General features: G+C 43.7%; 1 protein-coding gene across 4 annotated transcripts in view; it reads right to left on the bottom strand.

Annotated features, from left to right (window-relative positions):
• Window positions 1-10,633, bottom strand: part of vit (vitrin) — a 43,624-nt gene extending 32,991 nt beyond the window's left edge. For 2 of the 4 annotated variants that reach the window (XM_034682558.1, XM_034682561.1), the window contains exons 1-3: window positions 7,906-8,067; window positions 1,630-1,720; window positions 179-229 (exon numbers count right to left, since the gene is read on the bottom strand). In XM_034682558.1, coding sequence (XP_034538449.1) covers window positions 179-229; window positions 1,630-1,663 — 85 coding nt within the window. In that variant the 5' untranslated portion in view covers window positions 1,664-1,720; window positions 7,906-8,067. Of the gene's footprint in view, window positions 1-178; window positions 230-1,629; window positions 1,721-2,310; window positions 2,454-7,905; window positions 8,068-10,439 lie in introns of those variants that run through there. The other 2 variants (XM_034682559.1, XM_034682560.1) reach the window with 2 other exon arrangements.
• Window positions 10,634-13,491: the final 2,858 nt, after the last annotated feature.

Below are 13,491 nucleotides of genomic sequence, written 5' to 3'. Positions count from 1 at the left end.
TTTGCAGCCTGTGTCTGTTTGATGTTGTTGACAAAACATTTTTGGCCTGGCTATCACCAAATCATGGCTACAGTGACTTTCTGAACTTAAACAGAACATTTTGTGCCCAGACGGATAATATCAGTTAAAGCTTGAACACAATGAAGTGATATTCTTGATTTTCTGGATGAGTGAGTACCTTGCTTTGGTTTCTTCGGCTTGGCCCAGCAGGCACAGGACAGGAGGAGCGCTGTGGTGAAGAAGAGGGAGATACACATAACAACAGATGAAATAACACAAACTGCACGCTAAAGATCTCTGTGGCTGAGGATGCTGTTTGGTGGTGTGAATGAACAACAACTTGATTCTGGAGAAAGAACTAGGGATGCACCAATCCACCGTTTAAATACTTGATTCTGATTGGTCAGAACACCATACCAGCTGTGATTCATTCTCAGCAGCAACTCATATAAATCAATCCACAGAAAGGAGTCAGTTAAGAATAGAGTGGAATGCGTCTCATTCCCCCTCTGCCTGTTGACACTGTGGTAAAAACCTTAGTGTGGTCTCAGGCTGGTCTTGGTCATGGGGTCATAATGACAGTTAGTGGGCACAGATGTGAGAGCAGCCTGAGGAGTTACTGGACCCCAAACATCTCTGAGAGGGAAAACTGGAGCAACATCCTGTCCTGTGATCCAAAGCTGGAGAGAGCATCTCTAAGCTGCTGATCTCTACAGAGTCACTGACACCAGAGGAGGTAGAGATAACAGTACTTACTTTAACTCTCCCTGTCCCATTAAAGTTACTATAGTAACCATACACCTTCCTGGAGTCCCTGAGCTCCCTTGTCTCGTAGGTTCCTCTGGACTTCCTGCTGCTGCGGATGTTCTGGACTCCAGCGGCAACAGCTTCTACCACTCGTCTCATCACTATCACCACTCCCTCTTACTCTCCTCTATCCATCTTTCAAGACCCAACTCAGTCTCAGCAGATGTGTGTCTAACATGAGTCTGGTCCTGCTGGAGGTTTCTGCCTGTTAAAGGAAGTTTATCCTCGCCACTGTAACTTGCTAAATACTGTGAGGTGCAATGCTCATGGTGGATTAAGGTGGGGTCAGACTGAGTCTTATCCTGTCTTGGTGTTGGGTCTCTGTTCATAATTTGACATAGAGTGGTCTAGACCTGCTCTGTTTGTAAAAGTGTCTTGAGATAACGTTTGTTGTGATTTGGTGCTATACAAATAAAGATTGATTGATTGATTGAACAGTAACAAGGTTCAAAGGGGGCTTTTATTTTGATAGGACAGCTTGAGAGAGACATAAAATATGGGAAGAATGACATGCACCAAATCATGCCGGGACAGGGGAGTTGATCATGCAACTAGGACCTCTGTACATGGGGTGCATGCTCCTCCAACTAAACTAAACCGCTGCCTTAATAAATCCTTTTTAAATCAATAAAATCGTCTTTAAATCAGGGTCGTCTTTTAGTTGGTAGCCAACAGAACAACAGATTTGAGTCCCTCGTCGGAACATGACCTCTCTGCTTAGTGTCGGATGTTTTGAAGGCCTGATTTCCTCAGTCGGTGCATCCCTGCAGCTCTCTTTAACTCTGTTATTGTCATCAAAGATGAGGCAGAAGTGTTTCTCACCAAGGCAGACAGCAGTGAGGGATGCTCTGGTCATGATGGGAGGTGTGCAGGTTCAACAGCTCTGCCAGTGTTTCTTGTAGAACTTCCAAACCTGAGAGAGAGAGAGAGAGAGAGAGAGAGAGAGAGAGAGAGAGAGAGAGAGAGAGAGAGAGAGAGAGAGAGAGAGAGAGAGAGAGAGAGAGAGAGAGAGAGAGAGAGAGGAGAAGCAGCACAGTTTAACTTTTATTCTCTGTAACACATTTCCTGCTCGCTCACTGAAAGTAACTTTGGACTCTTGAATCAACAGCTCTGAGTGTGAAGTGTCAGCTGGAAACAAGACAGAGTAAACTCAATGCCACCGAGGAACGCTTTCCAGAGATCTCTGGATAAATAGGAAACAGACTGAGGACTGTAACTTCACACAGAGCTCAATGACTCATTTAGCTTTCAATGGGCACGAAAGGTCGAACACGTTAGCCAATCAGAAGCTCCGCAGAGAACTTCTGGGGCCTGAGCCGAAACGGTGTCAGAGTCCTCCCTGTATCTGCAGAGTCAGGCTCAATGACAGGGCACACACACACACACACACACACACACACACACACACACACACACACACACACACACGTGTAATTTAACGTTTATGTAATGAGGAGCTGTGTTCAATCAGATCTGTGTTTGTGAGAAATACAGTCTGTTTACCGTGGAGAGAAAGGTCATCCTCATCCCAGAGTGACACTCACATAAAGACATAAATCAGAGGTGAAGCCGGCGAGTGGGCCGCCGAGACGTCATTCCTGGAGTAATGATAGCGCGGGAGATAACTACAGCAGAGCGATCGCAGCCTGAGCCGAGACAGACAGCTACAAAACATCTGACACTCGCTGGGGGATGAACTCCACACGAGAGCTGCCACAGTCCTCGCTCCGGGCGGAGGAGGGAGCTCCTTTCTGCCGAGGCGATGACTGAGGCCTCCCTGTTAACAGAGGAATGCTGTACCTCCCAGGAGGGCGGCGTCACGTCTGTCACTGTCGCCACACACCAGCAGGTTCAATCAAGTGATCGTGCAGCCAGATCTGAGGCAGGGTCAGACGCAGTGCAGAGTTTGAAATATGAAGCAGTGCAATGAAAACGAAGACGTGAAAGCACGCCATGATGAATCATGGGCGCTGAAACTGAAGCTCCGCCCCCAGTGCACCTTTGCATGATGTTACAAAAGGTAGATTCATTTAGCAGAAGCTTTTGTGGATGCAACAGAAGTATAATGCAAGCAAAGATGGACGACGTGTGTAAACACAGTGTTTGACTGGTTTATCATCATCATCATGAGATCCTGATGTCAGCAACATCATCACCAGCATCATTGAGTGTGCAGGTGACCCTCAAAAGGTAGAAAGGGAAATAAGTTCTTTTTGACAGCAGGAACGAGGGTCTAACTTTAGTTCCTGGGTAGCTAATCTCTCCCTGTACTGTCCAAAGGTCCAGGAACTTTAGGGGGCGTGGCTTGCAATGCTGAACGTTTCTGAATGGTAGAGTACCCTCAGTGTTTTTATTCCCCCCTCAGTCCACACTAACACCACACACACCTGTGATTCTCTTGGTTTAATAACTCCTGAACATCGGTCTTCTCTGAGCCTGATAGTTTGAATGCGTCTCTGTCAGCTCCCGGTGTTCCAGTCTGAAGAGTGACCCTGTAAACTGGAGACCTTCAGCTGAACGTGTCAGTGTTTGTGGAGTTTACAACAGCTGTTGAAACACAGAGAGAGTCCTCAGGAATGCAAACTAGTTTAGTTTTTATTCTCCAAATATCCTCATCAGATATTTAATGATCGTCTAAAGACGTTTGTGAGGGATGCATCCGGCTGAGAGTCTCCAGTTAACAGGGTCGCTGTTTAATCTGGAACACTGGTCCATCTCTGACACGGCTTTAAGATCTGTCTTCTTGCTTTAAGTCGAGCGTTTCAGACGTTTTGAATCCTCTTTGTCTCTGGAGCTCGTCTCCTTCCAAGTGTTGATTCAAAGCTCGATCAAAAACAGCACAAGAGGAATCTCCTTCATGCTAACAGGCTAACTGTGATGTCTCACATGTTGATGCCCGCCTGTCTGTCTCATAAAATTGCTTGATTTGCATAATCTTCCCAGGACTTTCGTCTGCTGTCAAAACGCACACAACAAACGAGCCACAGGAAGTGAAGAGAGTCAGAGTCATGGATGGTTTGTGGGTGAGAGTTTGAGGCAGGCTGCATGGCTGAATGCTCGAGTCAACCCCTTAGATGTTAATGAGCATGAGGAGAAGTTTAAGAAGAAGCTTGTGAGGATGACCAGAGTGGAGAGAGTTACAGTAATCAATCAGGAAGGTAACCAAGGCATTGATAAGAATACGATGAGCATGCACTTAAGGAAATCTGTGGGGTCTTATTAGTAAACAAACTTTGTGGAGGGCTGGTTTGATTGATCGATGCCTCTGTACCTCATAACCATCATCGTTACCCTGGATTAAACTCCACATGATGAAAACAGACGATACTAGAAAGAGCTACACGGCTGCACTGAGACTGCACATTGTTGACTTGCTTATTGTTATGCAGGAAGACAGATTGAACCACCAAAAAGAGGACAGCTGGTTCACCAGTGTGACTTATATCCTGGATTTTACTGTAGTTTTGTTTGCAATAGTTGCTTCATTATTTCCTCGTCTCTGAATTTGCTCCACAGAGATAACTTTCTCAGTTTCAACGCCAAATTCAGGTTTGATGTCGGCATGCCAGGTAAGAGAAGCATGCAACATGTCCTTTAAAACTCCATCTTTCTCTCTGACAAGGCATCCCAGACTGTAGCACCTCAAACTGTGCATTCTTGTGGTTCTTGTTGTGAGCTGAAGTGCATGATCTCCCCGTCAGTGATGACAGTTTTAAGGCAAACACACATGTTCAGTTGATATTAATATACCTGCAGCTGGCAGAGATTGGACTTTCCCTCATGCAGCTCTACATTTTTATCTGACATTCATGAGCACTGACATGATTTTTCCAGCGTTGTGCTTTGACAGGCAGGTAGATCCCTGCTGCACAGTCAGGACTACAATTTGTCCTCGCGGGGGGAAGAAAGCCGAGGCAGGGGGAACAAGCCGGGGCAGATATTTACATCTACAGTACAGGAGACTGGAGCTGCAGCGAGTGAGCGGTGAGTCAGCTGTGTGTGAGTGGATCCACCGCACACCTGCCGGGAAACCTGACCTGTGAAATCATACAGAGCTATGTTTAGCACACACGAAACCCCTGCATACACCGACGCTGGTCTTTCAAAAGAGCCATGACATCAGCGTAGGAAAACTAAAATGCAGAAAAAGACAATAATTTGAGACTTCTTAATTCATGTCCTCAGTGAGCGCCTCCTTCTCCTGCAATGAAACCAGGAGGAAATGATATCCCTTCACAGGAGCTGGAGGGAGTTTCCTCTGCAGAATCTCATCACATAACATAAACAAACAGAGATGTGGGAGACCTTATCGCTGATCAGGTAGCTGTGGAGGAGGAGGAGGCCACAGTACACGAGGGATAAAGACTTTAAAACATAAACAACAAACAGGGTGGGCTGCTGATGTGTAGGTGTTGTGTTATTCCCCAGATAAGACACAGTTGTAGCTAAAGCAGACTCCAAGCATGCAGGCCTGCTCATCGCACCTAAAGTCTCTAAAAGTAGTATGGGAGGTAGAACCTTCAGTTATCAGGCCCCTCTCCTTTGGAATCATCTACCAGTCAGGGTCCGGGAGGCAGACACCCTCTCTACTTTTAAGAGTAGGCTTCAAACTTTCCTTTTTGATAAAGCTTATAGTTAGAGCTGGATCAGGCTTGGACCAGGTCTTAGTTATGCTGCTATAGGCTTAGACTGGCACACTGGGATCCTGTCTTCCCCTCTCTCTCCTCACTCTGCCTGTCTCTCACTTTAACTCTTCCTGTCCCATTAAAGTTACTAACTATAGACCTTTCTGGAGTCCCTGAGCTCCCTTGTCTCGTAGGTTCCTCTGGATCTCTGCTGCTGTGGACGTGCCAGACTCCAGCTGCTATAACTACTACTATCTGTCTCCCCACTATCATCTCTCTCTCTCTCTTCATCTCCCTCTATCCCTCTCTCCAACACGGTCTCAGCAGATGTGTGTCTAACATGAGTCTGGTCCTGCTGGAGGTTTCTGCCTGTTGCAGAAACTACACATTTAAAAATACAAGAATGCAATTAAACAATATGTCATATTATTAATATTTGCTCAAAACCATTGTTCATCATGTTCTTAGCCTTAGATATGGATTGTTGAGTTAGGATTTAATTTAATATATATATTTTTAATCTATTTATTTTTCCATCATGTTCTTAACTTTGAATATGGCATATTCTTCTTTTATATATTTTTTCATTTATTTCCTTTTTTAAATATCATATTGCATATTGTAATTCTTCTATTAATTAAAAAAAGTACATCACGTTTTTAACCTTGCATATGGATTGTTGAGTAGGGATTTTATTTTATTATTATTTAATTAATTTATTATCTTTACATTACCTTTTTTCTCATATATTTTTATGTTCATCACTTTGTGTCACAGTGTCATCGTATGAAAAGTGCTTTATGAATAAAGTCTGATTGATTCTGCGAGAAGCTTTCCTCAAACTGAACTAAAGTATGTTCTCAGCCTCTGCAGAAGATGAAATGTCCTTCAGCTCAGTCACTTTAAACCCTGCGGCTCAGACGGGTCACATAGTTTAAGGACTTAATGAGAAATTCAATTCATGGCAACATTCTCACTACAACGTGGATTACAAAACAGCCTCCACCACCAGGATTACACAACACACAGCTCTGTTTTTCCTGTCAGACCAACGAACTTCATGAACCTCTCACAGAAAAACACACACATCGTTTTATACACAGAAATATCACCGAGCAGGAGGGAACGCCAACCTGCAGGAGGGAACGCCAACCTGCAGGAGGGAACGCCAACCTGCAGGAGGGAACGCCAACCTGCAGGAGGGAACACCAACCTGCAGGAGGGAACGCCAACCTGCAGGAGGGAACACCAACCTGCAGGAGGGAACGCCAACCTGCAGGACAGTCACAGGTAGACAATGAGTGTGATGCAGACAGGATGGACAGAGGCTGGATGTGCCTATTTTCAATATGAGCACACACAGGCTCTTAAAACACCAGCAGACCACACACACACACACACACACACACACACACACACACACACACACACACACACACACACACACACACACACACACACACACACACACACACAGGGCAGTCTGAGTGCTTGATGGCTGCTGATGATAAGAGCTGGTACAGCTCTGAAAGCCTCATTACTTCACATTCTCACCCTCACAGAGTTCTTTCTGTCCTCAGAGGTGGGAGAAACACAACGAAAGAGACTGAAGTTAAAGGAGAAGAAGTTCTTTAACTTGTTTCCTGCAGTCAGAGATGGACCGGGATATTTTAGACCATCCTGTCCACGACTGAGAGCAGCGAGTAGACGGCTACGATGCGTCACATGAGGGATGCTATGATGCCTTATTGTGCACACAGTGGCTGGGACGCTATGGCAATGAACCAACCGAGAGAGTTGAATTCAAACACCTAATGCGTGCATTCAGAGAAGTTTATCCACTCATGCTTGCTGCTCAGTTTTGTCCCAGTATCAAAGTCCTCAAAGCGAGCAGACTGATTCAATTCAAATCTAAGAGCAGCTGGACCCCTCTCATCTACCCTCTGTCTTATCCTCTGTATAAAGGCATGAAATGTTCAAAACTCAAGGTGCAGCCGGGGGAGGAGGGTCTCCTCATCTTTCATCTCTGCTTTTTGCAGACGATGTGGTTCTGTTTGCTTCTTAAGAGCCGGGACCTCCAGCAGGCATTGGGGTGGTTTGCAGCTGTGTGCGAAGCGATCAGGATGAGAGTCAGTACCTCCAAGTCAGAGCAGGCCATGGTTTTCTGCAGGAAAACAGTGGATTGCCCTCTCTCGGTGGAGAGTGAGACTTTGCCCCAAGTGGGGGAGTTTAAGTATCTAGGGGGTAAAATGGAGCGTGAGATCGACAGGCGGATTGGTGCAGCGTCAGCAGTGATGCAGGCGTTGTACCGGACCGTCGTGGTGAATAATGGAGTCGGTTTTAACAAATTTAACTTCATCTTTTGACAATAAACCGAACCAATGAATGTATATTTTTGACTTATTCAAACAAACTTTGCAGGAGCAGCAGAGAGACGAAAGCAGAGAAACTCCTCTCCCACTCATCGACTCACCCCGACATCTTGCAGACATTTAACTCCTAAGCTGCCCGGAGGAATCCCAGATAAAGTTTGGTTGAACAGATTGGACTTCCTGCAGCTCACCACGTTGTGCAATCAGCAGGAGTGTGTTGCGTGTGTAAAAGAGGCTGAAGTGAGTGTGTGAATAAATCTCTCCTGAATCAGAGGGTTGCTTACAGGTGTTTGGAGTTCCCTTTGATTGTCCAAGTGTGCAACCAGGACGTCGTCTGATTGGTTGATGTAGTTCCTCTTGCACATGCTCAGATTGAGATGATGATTTGCTTTGATGGTGATAATGAGCAGTCAGATTGAGTACGTCCTGCAGCTCTGAATGTGCACTGATGTTTTCTGCAGCGTTGATACATCCTTTATGTCATTTCTGCATGTTCACACTGTCAGGTTGAATATCCAACGCTTGGATACTCAAAGGAATCTTCTTCTTTGCATCTCTCCACAGACTCTCTCTCTCCTCTCTGGAGGAAGGCAGAGCGTGCAGTCTCACCTCGCCTTGGCTCTGTCTTCCTCAAACACATCTGTCTCTCTCTTTTCTTCCCCTTTGTCGTGTGATTTAAAGCGTGAGGTGGTTTCAGGACATTCAAGGTGTCATAGGCTCAACTTGACAATCGTTGCACGTCTACCCTCATGCTTAGGTCTTGGAGAGCATCAGTGTTAGGTTATGTAATGTATCAGCAGAGTATGCATGTTTGTTGGAATAGAGCATAACTGAGTGGATTTCATCCCTTTCATTTAGGCTTAAGCACCTTGTTTGAATTTGAAATGCACGGTTTTATTCTTATGAAGCACTTTGGAATGGGAGTTTAGAAAAGGGCTTCATAAATAAAGATTGTTATAATATTTACTATACAGGTTTGCAAACCACATTTGTCACAGCTGAGGTCATCAAGCCTTAGTGAGCAGTCTTGTCTTCTTTTCTTACCCCGGATTTTTAAAGCTACAGTGAGGAACTTTTTATTTGTGTCATCTTTGGCGCCCCCTGTGGTCAAAACACACTCTAAAGCAGTGGTTCCCAAAGTGTGGGTCGCAAAATGTCTTTCAGAATTGTTTTTCTTTTTGAAATGATCTAAAGTTGTCTATGTTACCCATTATTCTAAAAAGTATTAACAAAAAAATAGTTACATTTCAAATAAAATCTTGCAAAATTAAAAATCTTTCATTAGTTTTCTGTCTTTCTTTGTTGCCTGATGACCCCTAAGGTTAGGGTAAGCTAACAGGAATTAATAGAAGCATCAGTAGCAGCAAGTTAATTAACAGCACCACAGGAAACACAGCCAGGTGTGCATGTAGGTGGTTTATTTTCTGCAGACCAGCTAAATGAAGTATGAAACATATGTATAAAACTCCTCACAGCAGCTTTAAGGACGTTTTTGGACTTCCCACCTCATGGGTCATGCAGCCTGCAGCATCAAGGACTTCACACCATCTGTTGCCGTCTCTGCAGCACCATACATTCATGCTCTGATGTTTCAATACATTAAGGGTTTGCACTTAAAGGCTCATTTGGATGTCATGACCCACCTAGAACCTGCTGCTCCTCAGTGATTCCAGTGAATGCATGCCTGAGACAGTATTTGCACACACCCAGTGCCAGGGAGTGCAAACTCTCAGCAATCACAGGTGTCAGAAGCGTACTGTAAGCGTGTTAGATGTGCCAAGTGTTGTAGCAACAAGCCAAGAGAAGTACCATAGGAGAGATCAGACGCGAAGGAAAGCCAACATGTCTCTACAAGGTCAGTTCTGTAGCCTTTTGGGTGCTGCTGCTGCTGCAGGGACAGTATTTGTTTATCAAGCGCTGAACAGGCTGAATTACTTTAATTCTTGGCACCAGCTTCAGTGCAAGCCACAGCCTGCAGTCTGCTGCTGGACATGTTGTATGGAGACCACCTGCTCTTAATCAGGCTGCTTCAAACCGTATAGAAACGTCAGAGAGGACACACAGAGACATGTCAAACAATGAACAGTATATAAAAACAAACGCCCTCTCACATTTCTGCTTTTTATACAAACGAAATGAGTCATTTCAAAATAAGAGCTCAGGTTCTCCAGGTAAGGAAATAGAAAAGTAGGGTAAGAGCTGGATGGTTTTCAGCAGGCTGCAGCATGAAGGATCGAGGCTGATTTCATTCAGATAAAACATATATCCAAAGAAAGAGGAGGGAGGGTGTTGCCAGGAAAAAGTAAGTCACACAAACTTTGAATTCAAGCAGCAGCTCGTTTATCTCGAGCTCAGCTGAAGTGAATCAGTCATAAACTCCAAAACAAAAAGTAAACAAAGGAGTGAAAACAACCAGACTTTATATTAAATGTCTCTTTAAGTTTCATACAAACTGGACTTTTAAAAGCTTTAACCGTTTGGACTTCTGAGCATCATTCATGCGCAATTACGCATCATTCAAACCCACGGTAAATCATTCCTGCCACGCAGCAGCAGCAAACACAAAACGCCACTTCATGAGCAGCAGAAATGAAGCTTTCTGTTTGAATCCTTAAAGTAAAGAGAGTGAACCTACCTGAGAAGGTGAAACTCTCCTCCAGATGTTAGAAAAGTAAATCCTCGCAGAGTTTTCCACTAAAATCCGAAAGAAGAGAGAGAGCCTGAGAGAGTGAGCGCGCGGAGCTGTTCCACCTGGACTTTTACTCCTGCAGGATCGGAGCTCTCATTAAACGTGGAGATCCTGCAGGAGACGGGGCCAGAGTTTCCCCTCTTTGCCCGTCCCACTTCAGGCACCCTGCTCTGCACCCACGCAGGAGGAGATCAGTAACCTGGGGCGCTCTGTCTGCAGAGGATGCAGAGAGCAGAACAACGCAGCAGCATCCTGCACTTTAAACACATTTAACATTTCAACATCTCAAAGGAGAAGACTCTCTGCACTTCAGCTGCATCTCCTCTGCCATGCTCGGAGAAACCTCGAGCTGTGAACTCTGACAGAACAGCTTTGTGAAAGCTTCAAATGGCTTTGAAAAGAAGTTAAACTTCTGCAAAGCCATCAGAGAGAGATGTTTGGTTTACTAAAGCTTCTTAGAAAAAGGAGCTCAAACTTCTTTGTAAAAAAAAAGTTCACCATGCACATGTGATCAGATTCATAAGAAAATATGGAACAAAAGTCACATGTCAGGGAGAAAACTGAGCCTGCTCACAGGACAAACATGAACTCAGAGGGAGCTTTAGACTCTATTCAAGAGAAGGTGCAAAGGGAAGTCATGTTTGTTTGCACCAAGAAGAGTCCAGCCTGCAGATAACAGAGCTCAGGTGGAGGTAACTTCATCCACCACTTTCTCAGATATCTTTAAAAACAGATTTCATGTTTTTTATTCAAGTTTGGTTTTAACATTTCACCAGTCCTCCTATCTCTATGCTAGATTTCTGTGAGATCTGGAGGACTACATGTTCCTGGACCAGAATACCTCTCAGGTCTCAGATCTGTTTGTTAAGAAGCATTAAGACCCCTCAGGTCCTCCAGGACGGGTTGATCCAAGAGGTGTGTCCACATTCAAACATGCAGCTCAAAGAGCTTCACATAATTACAGAGAGACAGGAAACAACAGCAGAAAGATGATAGAAGAGTAAAACAAGATTGAGGAGAGTTAGATGAAATACTTAAAAATAAAACAAAATCATTACAATAAACTCAATAAAACAACATCTGATAAATACTGGAAAAATAAAATAAAATAAATAAAAATAGAATAAAATCATTACAATATAAAGACTCAAATAGAATCAGATAAATACCAATAAAATAAAATAAAATAATTAAAATAAAATAAATAAAATAAAATAAATAAAATAAATAAAATAAATAAAATAAATAAAATAAATAAAATAAATATAAATAATATTACAAAATAAGACAGAGTAAAATGAAAATAAAAATGATGCTAAAACAAAGTTAAAAATTGTAATAATGGTGATAATGTAGTCCAGGGCTAAAATTAACCCTTTCTGTGCCCAGTAATAATTATAATAAAAACTTGACTCATACAGAACTTTTCAAAACAAAGTTCCAAAGTGTTACAAATAACAGCAGATCTAATAACAGTCAAAACTGGACAGATAACTTTAAGTAAAAAAGAAAGAAACAATAAAAAAGGTAAATAAAGGTCATAAAAAATCATAAAAAATAAGGAACATCCAATACTTTGATGATACGAGGTGAGAGTACTGTATAAGCTAAAGCAAAGCCAATACATGTGAGTTTTAAGAAGAGGACACTGAGGCCCGTAAAACAAGAAAACAACCCTACAGTACGAGAAGTCTCTAAAAAAGTTAATGTGACAAAACAACAGAAAACGCTGGAGTTTGCCGTTCTGCATCAGAGCGTGGCAGACACACGTTCAAAACCAAAGCGGTAAAGAAAATACTTAACTTGGGCCTTTTTCTTAACTTTCATGTGATGTCACACCTTAATGGACCCGCCCCTTTGGAGGGCAAGATAGGCTTCCTCCTGTCCACACGTCTTTGAGACAGCCCTCAAACTGCAGCGTTACTGACCCGACCGGATCCTAAACAGCTGCTGCTGTTATGGACCTATGGGTCTGAAATAAAGTATATCTATCTATCTATCTAAACACATTTATCTGATTGTACTTTCAGAGGCTTTCATCCTGGTGGTGGTGTAAAGGGAAGGATTCGTGACTGAAAACTATAAATTGAGGTTTGACCGCCATCTTTGTTGGAGGTTTTAACATAAGTTGCCTAAAAAGTATTTAAAGAACGTGAGACAGCGTGCAGAAAAGTGAGGAGTTGAGCTACAAGACAGCTGCTGCAAAAACTACTACAGGCACGAACACTCGGCCTTCTGACAACCAGGAGGAGAGTGTGAACTCTCACCGGGGCATCGATCCTCCTCTATCAAAGAAACCAATCAACACCTATCTGAGAAACCTCAAATCACATCCAGCGTCACACACAGCCCCTCAAACACACACACACACACACACACACACACACACGCTAACAGGGAGAGCCTGTTGCTCTCTGCACATTGGCACACACGCTGCTGCTGTAACGCTCCATACGATGGTTATCCTGAGGCTGATTGCCGTTTTGATTTAAAGGACTTGGGAGCTGCGATAAAAGAGCTCATTGTGCGTGTGATTAAGGTCTTTACCGAACCACAGGAAACACCTCGGGAACTTTTTTCTTTAAATTAAACCTTCATGGCTCAAGTAAATAATTACACGTTGATGTTATGAGTAGCTATTTCAGGGTTGCTCGTTCCTCTTTCAGCAGAGTCATTAGTTGAACGCTTGTCAACAGAAAAATTTGTCCTAACTCACCTCACCCCTGGAACAAGTTTTTACAGTTTCAGTATCAAAAGAGCCGTACCTTCCCTCCAACCTGATCTGTGCTGATTGACATCCTGCAGCTTGAATAAATGGAGGCGTCAGAGGACACATTTCTTTTGAGAGCAGTTTGATATCTCTCAGGGAATGTGGGAGAAATGGGAGATAATCGGCGTGAGTGCCCTCCGGGTGGAGAGGGGAGACTTCTGTGCCATCACGTTTCTGTTGAGTCGAGGACGGATCAGTGTTTCCAAATGTTCCTGTGCATCTCCTTCC

Source organism: Notolabrus celidotus, chromosome 4 (genome assembly GCF_009762535.1).
Source record: "Notolabrus celidotus isolate fNotCel1 chromosome 4, fNotCel1.pri, whole genome shotgun sequence".
Lineage (NCBI taxonomy): Eukaryota > Metazoa > Chordata > Actinopteri > Labriformes > Labridae > Notolabrus > Notolabrus celidotus.
The sequence above is the reverse complement of the archived record's forward strand: the minus strand, read 5'-3'. Positions and strand labels throughout refer to the sequence as shown.